Consider the following 11,143-nt stretch of genomic DNA (forward strand, 5'->3'; position numbering starts at 1 on the left):
AAGAGCATCTGAAAGTAATTAATTGTACACACACTTTTGAGATATAAGATACCATATAAATGCAAGTCCTTTTGCAGACCACATTCACAATACCAATAACAGTATCAAAATCTTACATCAATGAAAGAGATATTAGAATAGTTGTTCAAGCTTATCCTCAGCAATTTACATACTGAGGTATTGTACCTGGCTGTGACAGCTTGAGAAGTGAACTGTAAACATCATGACAATCACGCTCTCGACAAATAATAAAATGAGCAATCCTGAAGTTCTTGCAATGAATCAGCAACGGACATCCTGTAGAAGTGAGGGGCAGCTTCTCTATCGCCGAAATATGATGGTGCAAAATCTGCAAAGTATTATTTTCAAAATTATAAATTAGTTTCATCAATAGCCAATGAAGATTATATTTTCCTCTATTTCTTTTATTTGTGAACAGCAATTTCAACTATATTCTCTACATATAGTAGGGCCAATTCTCATTTTTTAAATAAACATGTCACTTAAAAAGTGAATTGAAAACTGGTATCCCTGCTGTTCAGCAGGCAAACACACAGCTGCAACATTCATGCAGAAGAAAAGACCAGAATACCCATCCCAGGCTGCTTATTAGTGACTTCTGATTCAAATTAAAAACTGTGATTATTGAGCAAGTTAGAATTACATGCAGCTGTGATGCCCGCCATGTTCAAATAGCCTGAAACACAGACAGGGAAGGAGAAAATCATGGAATTATTCGCTCACAAGGATTCTACATTCGATACTTTGCTAATCCATAGTGACTCATTTCCAAATATGGGGAATGATGGGTGAGCAGGAGTTAAGGTGAGATCGTTTCTGGACATCAGAACAAGTTTATAAAGAGTTGTGGGCAAAACTCAATACAGCAGTAGCCCATGCAGGTAAGAATTTCATTAGCAACTGAGGTCAAAACAGGCAGGAGGAATTAGGAGAAAAATCTGTTCAGATGAGATATAAACTGAAATTCAGTTTTTAAAAAAGTAGCAGGATTTTTATAGAGACAGATTCATTCCCAGCAAACTTCAAATGCATGGGTCACTGTGCGGAGTTTGCACATCCTCCCCACGTCTGTGTGGGTTTCCTCCGGGTGCTCCGATTTTCTCCCACAGTCCAAAAACATGCAAGTTAGATGAATTGCCCATGTTAAATCCTTCCTCAGCGTACCTGAACAGGCGCCAGAGTGTGGCAACTGAAGGATTTCCACAGTAACTTCACTGCAGTATTAATGTAACTTATGACTAATAAATAAACTTTAAAGTTAAAGCTTATTTATTAGTCACAAATAAGTGTAACAAGTGTCACAAATAAATAAACATTAAAACTCTTCAACAAACTTCAGGCATTTAATAATCGTGACTAACATCACCCGAGAGTTAGTTTCTCTTTCGTACAACTCTAAATGTTGCATAATACTAACTTTTAACAATTCACCATAAGATTTCTTAACGTCTTAAACTTTTCTTTATTTTATCAAAATCTTTGCCCTGATTTTAACTCAATCCACCAATAGGAACAGGACAAGTTTGGCCCAAAAGCCTGTTTTCCATTCCTGTCAGATGTGCTTGAGGGTTTTGGTTTTAAAAATTGAGAAGTTTGTACAAAAATGGTGAACAAACATATCTACATACCCACGTCTCTCTGCGAATCTCTGGTGCTGATTCAACATAAATCAGATGGGTTGCAGTCAAGTAAAGTGTTCCCACAGCTGGCTTCTTGGAAGTAAATCGGTCCAGCAATTTTACTTGCTCTACCTGTAAGACATGAAAAAGGAAAAATTAGGTTTAGCAGTTAAATTCACACTCAATTACCCATTACTGAACAATTGAAAAAACTGGCCAGGTACTGTGGGTGCTGAAGGGCAAATGCTGGCCACCAGGAGGCTGGCTTTTCAAAACAAAAGGTGCCTTGAGATATTTACATCAATGGTAAATAGGCATACAGGGCTTCAGTTTAACATTTCATCTGAAGGATGGACCGTCCAATAATGGAGCACCCCCTCAGTACGTCACCTATGTCAATCCTGACCATGCTTCAACACAAAACCCACTGATTGGGCAAGAGCTCTACTACTGATTCAAGCTGACACATTACTGGCTATGATTGATCTATGCATGTGTCAATTGAATCATAAAATCCCTACAGTGCAGCAGGCTGCAATTTGACCCATCATGTCTGCACTGACTCTCCGAAAGAGCATCCCGCCCAGTCCCTACCCCCGTAATCATACATTTAACACAAGAACATAAGAAATAGGAGCAGGAGTAGGCCATCTAGCCCTTCGAGCCTGCCCCGCCATTCAATAAGATCATGGCTGATCTGTCGTGGCTCAGTTCCACATTCCCGCCCTCTCTCCATAACCTTTAATCCCCTCGCTTATCAAAAACCCATCAACCCGCGTCTTAAAAATATTTAGCGAGGCAGCCTCCACCACTACCCTGCTAATTCCCCTAAACTGCACATTTTAGGACACTAAAGGGCAATTTAGCATAGTCAACCTGCATAGTCAATCCTGCACTGGAAGGAAACTGGAACAGCTGAAGGAAACCCACGCAGACATGGTGAGATCATGCAAATGCCACACAGTCACCCAAGGCCAGAATCAAACCCAGGCTTCTGCTGTGAGACAGCAGTGCTAACCACTGCACCACCATGCTGCCCAATTCTAGAGATTCTGCAAACCAAATTGTACAGTTCACCTGTCGGCAATGCAAATCGGGAGCATAAGCTCCTGATAATGTGACAGCATGTAGCTATCAGCAACCCTATAGATCTCCATCACAAGCAGTTTAGGGCTAATAAAACACTTCCCTTCAACTTTTTCAGTAGAAATTCCTGTGTCTAACTTTATACTGGAAATGGCTCATGTAAATTTTTCATGCTGTAATCACGAGGTCACTACAGAATTAACATACATAGGTACAATCAACATTTTCAGACAATTTTTTTGATGTGGACATAGGATCGTATTTCGATAAGTTGGCAGCAAACGCAAGAATTTAATATATTTCAAATAAGAACTGAATTTCAACCAAGCAATATCATCCTTCCTCTAATCCCACTTCACTCAATTGCTACATCTATGTGAGATTGACTATTATATAGTTCAACAACGAAAATAATTTCACTTTGTGCCACACTTTTGCCAAATGACATATCAGAAACGAAAAAGTAAGTTTCGTGAAAGGTTCATTTTCTCACATGATTCAGAGAAGTTAGCTGAAGATGACATGGAGCTCAGTTTTGGACCGAGCACATAGGCAAGCATCATCTGGTTTTGAAATGAAGATGGCATGGGTTGAATAGTTTTTCCTGAGGAAAGGTGTATTGAGGACCAGCATCTTAAATCCTAAACAAAGGTCATGTTTTATCAGGCAGCAGTGATTCCCATGTTCCTGTTTGCTTCAGAGACTTTGACGACCTACAGCAGGCTCTCAAAGTACAGTGTTCCACAGCTAGTGTTCTACTCAGAGCTCGGTCACAGCAACAGACTCGCATGATGACAGTGGAAAAGCTTTTGGGGTGTTCTCAAGGCACCTGGCTTCTGACCAACCAAAATGGAAAAGGTTTATTTGGAAAGGCACTGAGAGTATTGAAACTTTGTCATGAGCACGCTGAGGAAAATTCAAAGTTCATTCACTCTGTTCACCCATAGTGAAAAAACATCGGCATCTGTGTTAAAACTTCATGGTACATTCAGTTCTGCTACTGGTCTGTTTTAAAAGACGTCAACTTGTCTGGGGAGGAAATCAAGCTATTGCAGAAGAAACTGTGTCTAGAACAGTGCTGACACTTACTGAATTAAAGTAAAATCTTCATTACCTGGAATACACAGGAAATGGGTGACGCCAGTTAAGCAAAAATGCCAGTTAAAAGAGAATTCCATTACCAATAGAATTCAGGGCAATACTTGCAGCATGGAATAATATGCAAGTACTCAGGAACAACAGCATTTTTTTCCTTTTAATTTTTGTACATGAAAACAGCATAAATACGGTATGATATGGGTTCCAGATAACTTAGTAATTGCTTCCGATTGGTAAAGTGATGATTCATTTTAGGGGCACATCAGAAATTCTAGTTAGTAGTGAATGGGAGAGCTAGTAGAATGCTGGATAACAAAGTTTACTGAATTTTGCATTTTTATAAAGGGAAAACAAGATTACTTCTAGTCAAAATATTTCTCCCGACTTACTTGAAAGAAGTCCAGGTCTAGACAATAAACTTACCTTGTCAAACATAGAATCAACTGAATGATAAAAGTTGAAATAAATTCTTTTTTAAGTTTGCCAGGGTGAAATAGATTTGAATAGGCTCAACAGCAGCAACATCATTACGCTACTTCAAGTTACCAGAGACCAAGAAATTAGGTATAGTTTGGTGAGTCTGAGTGGAAATGGGACAACTAATTTTGGTTAAACAAGAAGATTGTAAATATATATTTTTCTCAACAGAAAATGTATGAATGTTGTCAAACCAAAAAAAATGTCCAGTTCTGCCCAGAGAAATACAGTAAGCTCTTAGGGCCAAAGAAAGAACATCAAAATGATGAATTACATTAAAATTTATAATGTACCAACATATCATCATATACTTCCATTATAATATTACTACTGTGGTACAAATTATAAAATTTCTTGGACTCCATACTGTTTCAAGAGGTAATTTCAGAGTGTGCTCATGATCATTACAGCTTGTTAGAACAACAGGAAAATTCTCTCACTTGCAATTGTATTTCAACAAAACAACATATCTGAGAGTAAAGATGACAATAAGTTAGTGTTTAAAGTTTTCTGTTCAAGGGATCCCTGGAAAACTAACAAGCTGGTTCTAATTTAAGATTGTTTGCTTCCCAAAGAAAAGATATGATCATTGCAGGGTTTTCTTTATTAACATTCAATGATCTAAGCTTTTGAGTGCTACACAAAAACATGTATTTATGTAGCACACCAACATTGCAAAACATCGCTCAAGTGCTTGTCGTATGAGGAGAGGTCGATGACTCTGGGTCTGTACTTGGGAGTTTAGAAAGATGAGGGAAGATCTTATTGAAACTTATAGGATATTGTGAGGCCTAAATAGAGTGGACATGGAGAGGAAAACAAGAACCAGAGGGCACAACCTCAGGCTAAAGAGACGATCCTTTAACACAGAGATGAGGAGGAATTTCTTTAGCCAGAGTGGTATATCTGTGGAACTCTTTGCCGCAGAAGTCTGTGGAGGCCAGGTCATTGAGTGTCTTTAAGACAGAGATAGGTTCTTGATTAATAAGGAGATCAGGGTTATGGGGAAAAGGCAGGAGAATGGGAATGAAACAGAATAAAAAAAAATCAGCCATGCTTGAATGGCGGAGCAGACTCGATGGGCCGAGTGGCCTAATTCTGGTCCTACATCATATGGTCTTTACTGAGACAAAATGAGACAAGAGCCGGGGAAGGCAATAATAGGAAAGGGACCTTGGACGAAAGTATGTTTTAAGAAGCATTTTAATGGAGCAGAGAGAGCTAAACAGGTGGTTTAAGGAGGGAATTTCTGAGAGGAGAACCTTGGCAACTGTAGGTACAGCAACTGAGGGGAGTGATGAAAATTAGGGATCTCAAAAGACCAAAACTGCACAGAATATACTGCAAAGAAACCAATCACTCCAACCAATTGGTCCAAACTGGTGTTTGTGTTTCACACAGCTCTCCTTCCAGTCCATCTGTCCCTTTCACTTTATCTTTCTATTCCCTTTTCACTCATTTAAACCCCCCTCCCCCACTTCCTGTGATAGTAAGTTTTGCATTCCAAAATAAATTTCTAATTCTCTTGCTGAATTTATTAGTAACGACCTTGCATTCAGGACTCATTTTTGGATTCTCCAGAAAGGAAAACACCTATTCTTGCCTTTATTTAACTCTGGACTATTCCAGTTCATGATTTTTAAAGACCCCAAACGGTTATACATATTTCATTTCTTTTCTATCAATTCAACTTTTTCCAATAGTTGTCACCTCTCAGATATTTTTGTCTTACACTTTCTCCAATGCCTCTACGTTTGTTAAAACAGAACTGCAACCTGATCAGGATCTTACAAAAAATGGAGAACTACAGAAATTGGATGGATGGTTACATGGCTGGAGGAGGTTCTTCTTTCACTTAGCAGTCCTTTGGGCTTGGGGATGACTTGCTTTCATTCTGGTTTGATGGGTTATGATGGCTATTAAATCTGTGATCAGCAGATTCTGCCAATGCAGGGCAGATGCTGTTTGAATGGTTGGGCAGATGGGTTGTGTGGAAGTTTGTGCAGTCTCTCCAGTGCTTCAACTTTTCTTCTGCCCTGCCCCAATAAAGTCTCTTGATGGATTTTGTCTCTTCAGGAACTTCCCTAAACATCCGTGTCTTCATGAAAGTCTCCTGCCACAACCGAGTTCTGAGTAGATTCTGGTGTCAGGTCGATGAGTGACATGTCCTGCCCAGTGGAGGTGATTTTGAGTGATTAACATTTTGGATATTTTGCCTTGGGAGAGGACGCTGCTTTTGGACCACCTTTCTTGCTACCAGATTTGCGAAGGTACTGCTAGTGGTGCGTTGAGATACTTACTGCAGGTTGTTCACATTCCCGAACCACATAACAAACAAGGAATCACTGTCCCCAGTAAATCGTGACTTTCTTTGTTTGAGGTCCTGGTCCTCGTATAGACTTTCCCCTCAGGTAAAACTAGTCAACCTATGCAGCTTCCAATACAAAACAAAAACTACTCCACCTCAGTCATAAAGCTTCAGCATGCAAACTATACACATGCAAGCTCACTCAGAAACTGAGCTCCAGGCAGTAACTCCTTCAACAAAAGAGAAAATGGGCCTTTCATTGAACACCTGGAAAGCTGAGATCCCTTTCAACCTGTCCTCATAGCACAACATCTTCTCCTGTTAAATTAAGATCAACATGAGATCCTGGATTTTAAATGATGAACTGTCCAGTGCTCAGGGGCCACAGTTCTGACAAAAACCATCAAAACATTCTAATCCAGTAAATCAATAAATACAGAAAAATATGATCTCACAGGCCTTGGTTTGAAAAGCTATCGATTACACCATGTAAATAGATTTATAATATCTGAGCTCTCTGGTGCGTACAACAACACATCAACATCCTAATTATGCATGTTGTGCATCCTGAACTACATGAAATATCAAGGTATTAATTCTCAGCAGCATGATGCCATACATTTGATTAGATAATAGTTGTTAGTTTATTCAGCTTCACTTTAACTAAGGCGAGGACTCCTGTTGACTCAATGCCAATTTAAGCTTTCGCTCTGACATAAAGAGTGGGACTAAAAGTGGAAGGAAATGAGTTGGCAACGAGAGTGGAAGGAGGCCTAACACTTAACCCGCCCCCAAAAGCAGAGATTAAGATACAAGTAAACATTTGCGAAAATGTAATACAGACCAAAACACTGCCCACTCTGATCAGATTAACTGACACACGGGCAACAATACCTCTTTAGGATCAGTTCAACTTTAGTAACTCAAATCTGAGCCCTCCACTCCATTTACTAACGGAACTGGCAAGCTTTCATGTTTTAACAAACACTAACTCAGGAGGATGCATTACAGTTACTGATACCGACCGAAGCTGGACAGACCAGGAAAGCTGAGGGATATGAAGTAAATGAAAGGCAGATGGCAGTTGTGAGTGAGGAAGATAATCTCACCGATCTACAGCAGCAGCCGCTCAGATTTACGAAGCTGAGAGAGAGAAGGGGTTTTTGCTCCTACCTTGGGGGTTATGATATGCTCCATAGTGAAGAAACCGCGATCAGGCGCTTGACTGATGAAACGGAGAGCTACCAGCCGCCATTCCTTCCTTCAAACAGGCTTCAAGCTGCCACCAGCACCGTTACCACCCGCCATCACTGCCAGTAGCACGTGACTACGGCTCCACCCATCCCCGCGAGACGACCCAACAGACTCCACGCTCAGCCTCGCCCACAACTCAACACCGCCACATCTACCCTGACCCCGCCCCTCGATCGGCCCCGCCCACAATCAAACCCCGCCCCCAACGATCCGCCCCAATCCAATCAAACCACGCCCCGTCTCCCACCTGGCCCCGCCCCAGGCTGGGCCCACCCTTATGAAGCCACGCCCACCAGCCCAGTCCTCGACTCGACCCCGTCCAGCGATCCGCCCCAATTCAATCAAACTCTCCCCACCCCCAGCGCGCCCCCGCCCCCCCCGGGCACGCCCTAATCAAACCCTGCCCCGCAGCCCGGAACCAAACAAAGCCCCGCCCCAAATTAAACCCTGCCCATATAAACCACTCTCTATCAAACCCTGTCCTCATCCAACCCAACTCCCCCAATCAAATCTATCTCCATCCGACCCTATCCCAATACTCCCAATCAAATCTGTCCCTACCCAACTCTACCCCCAATCCAACCAAACCCTGCCCCTATGCAACCCATCCCCAGTCCAACCAAACCCTGCCACTGGTGACCTAACCCATCCCCAAACCAACCTGACCCCAGCCCTGACCTAAACCCCACCTTGTGGCCTCCCCCTGCCCCAATTAAACCCCATCCCTGGTGACCCAACCCACCCCCAGCCTCACCCCCAAACCAACCTGACCCCCACCCTGTGGCCTGCCTCCACCCCAAAACCCCCAAACCAACCTGACTCCATCTCTGACCTAAACCCCACCCTGTGGCCTGACCCTACCTCATTCAAACTCCATTACTTCCCCGCCCCCTCCTTGCCACGCAAAACCAACCTGAACCCCGCCACCAATCACACCCCACCTCGCAGCCATGCCCCACTCCCATTTAAACTCTGTCCTGTGACCCAGCCTGACTCTGCCCCCAGACTGCCCTTGCCCCATGGCCAGGCCTGGCTGCCCACCCCCCCCCCCCGCCCCCCACAAAATCTGCCTCCTCCTCCTCTTTGACCCCCATCCTCGGATCCAGTTCAATCCTGCCCCAACGTGGACCGTGTCGTCACCTGAAAACGTGATGACACCAGCTACAAAAGAGGTCATGTGGCCAGAGCCTGATAGTTAGTTTTCCCTGGGACTGTTTAAGCATCTGGGGAGCTACTTAATAAACTACCTTGTTGAAAGTCCTTGTCAGTGATTCAGGGAACTCTACACATGGTGTCAGAAATTGGCAGTGTGGCATAAGGACTTCACCACATCGAACCACTCATCTCTGTTGAAAATATTATGGATAGTTGGGAAAAAGTTGCAGAAAAAATGGCACATTTACTGTGATTTGCACTCTCTGATAAGTCAAAAAAGGTACACACTTTCAAAGCTCACATGCCACAAGTCGATCAGCAAATTTGATTTATTTGTTTTCCAGACAGAGGAAGTAAAAAGAGACACCAGGATAATCCTGAAACTGTTCGGGAAATTTGAATCCTGCTAAAAAACAAAATCCCTGATGAACATGTGTTCAACTCAGTGAACCAAACAGCAACCTTACACAGCCAGCCTCCAAAATATAGGCAAAGAGATGTGCACTTGGAACTCTCACTGAAGACTTATTCAGGGATGGAGTAGTCTGTGAAATGCATAGCAATTTAACTGCAAACAGCTACTGCAAAGGAAAGACTTAACGTTATAAGCAGCCATCAATATATGTATGTTAAATGAACAATCTGAGAATAGAAGCAGGGATTTTAGTGGGACACCAAGGTATTTGCAGAACATGGGGCACCCTGCTCCCACTACAGTGGCCAGCATCCACTAAACAGAACAGGTGATAAAAGATGCAACCAATGTGGGAATGGAACCTGTTTGCTAAGTGCTGCAGATCCAAACCAGAGCAGTGCTCCTCTGCCTTCAGCAACATGGCAGCTGGTCAGTTCTCTAGGGATGCTCTTCTTCTAGGAGCCACAGTAAGGTGAATGAATTGCAGTTCAAGAAAAGCACTGAAGCTACGGAGCCTCCAACTACATCTATTGTGAGAGTGTCGACACTGTCACAAAAGAGGATGAGATCTTCGCCACCCTGAGCATAACTAACAGTGATGCCAAGATTGACCCTGGAGTGAAAGGTAATACACTATCCAGCGAAAAGTTCCAGGAAGCAGCACCAGATCCCAGCACCCTGATGCACCTCGAGATTCATGGTGGGTAGACAATCCACACAGAAGGTGTAGATACCTTCTACTACACACAGAGAAATTTCCAGGTACGTATAATTGACCAGAATGTAAAGCCAATACTAGGTCTCCAGGACAGCATTACACTGGAGCTTACCCATCTTGGTCCAGAAGTGAATGCTCTACTACACCAAACCCCAGAGATGACAACACCAAACCCCAGATGACAGATGAAGAGACCTCTTCAATTGTGATATCATTGGTAGGCTACTAGTTGTAGACCACATGAGATTAAATGATTCAGTACCACCAACAGTATTTGCTCAGGGCACAATACTGGTGGCCATGAAGAAAAAGCCGTTAAAAACTGAATTGCATGTAGCATTAGATGTCGATACTCCTATAATGGAGGCCATGGAATGGTGGCTGTACTAAAGAAAGATAATACGGTCAAAATGCCGGTCAGACCTCATCACTGACAAAGACAGTGGAACAGGTATAGCAGGTATGCTAAATGCCAAGTTGTTCAGCATTCTCACTGCAAAATGTGGGTTCTGGTTGACCCCATTAGATGAGAAATCCTCAAACCTTACCACATACATGTCCTGGGAAAGCAGATATTGTTTTCTTCATATGTCCAAAGGGATTTCCATTGAGGTTTTCTAGCAGTACATGGAGCAACTCTTTGCAGGCCAAACTTGTGAGATCATTCTGATGACATCCTTGTCTGTGCTCGTACTGCGCAAGAACACAATGCGCGTCTGTCTCTCATCCTTGACAGAATCAAGACCATCATGCAAAATGCAGATTCAGAATCAGATTCTTTATGTGGACCATTTACTACAGTTGATGATGTAACGCCTGAAAAAGACGAGACAGTGGCTATATGACAGTTGGCCATTCTGATGAAGCATGCTTTAGAGTACTGCCTTGTAATGACAAATTATCTTTCTACGTTTGTTCCATATTATAGTGAGCTCAAAGGACTTCTTCATCAATTTCTCTACTAGGATGTCAAATGGTGCTGGCAAGAGCAT

The 11,143-nt window shown here is 42.6% G+C and overlaps 1 protein-coding gene across 2 annotated transcripts in view; it reads right to left on the reverse strand.

The window, feature by feature from the left end:
• The window catches only part of mtmr8 (myotubularin related protein 8), a 45,501-nt gene extending 37,585 nt beyond the window's left edge, over positions 1 to 7,916 (reverse strand). For both annotated transcript variants that reach the window (XM_080187437.1, XM_080187436.1), the window contains exons 1-3: positions 7,783 to 7,916; positions 1,650 to 1,772; positions 187 to 349 (exon numbers count right to left, since the gene is read on the reverse strand). In XM_080187437.1, the coding sequence (XP_080043563.1) occupies positions 187 to 349; positions 1,650 to 1,772; positions 7,783 to 7,806 (310 nt within the window). In that variant the 5' untranslated portion in view covers positions 7,807 to 7,916. The remainder of the gene's footprint in view (positions 1 to 186; positions 350 to 1,649; positions 1,773 to 7,782) is intronic.
• Between the last annotated feature and the right edge of the window lie 3,227 nt (positions 7,917 to 11,143).

This window comes from Carcharhinus amblyrhynchos, chromosome 4 (assembly GCF_965287045.1).
Source record: "Carcharhinus amblyrhynchos chromosome 4, sCarAmb.v2.hapA, whole genome shotgun sequence".
Lineage (NCBI taxonomy): Eukaryota > Metazoa > Chordata > Chondrichthyes > Carcharhiniformes > Carcharhinidae > Carcharhinus > Carcharhinus amblyrhynchos.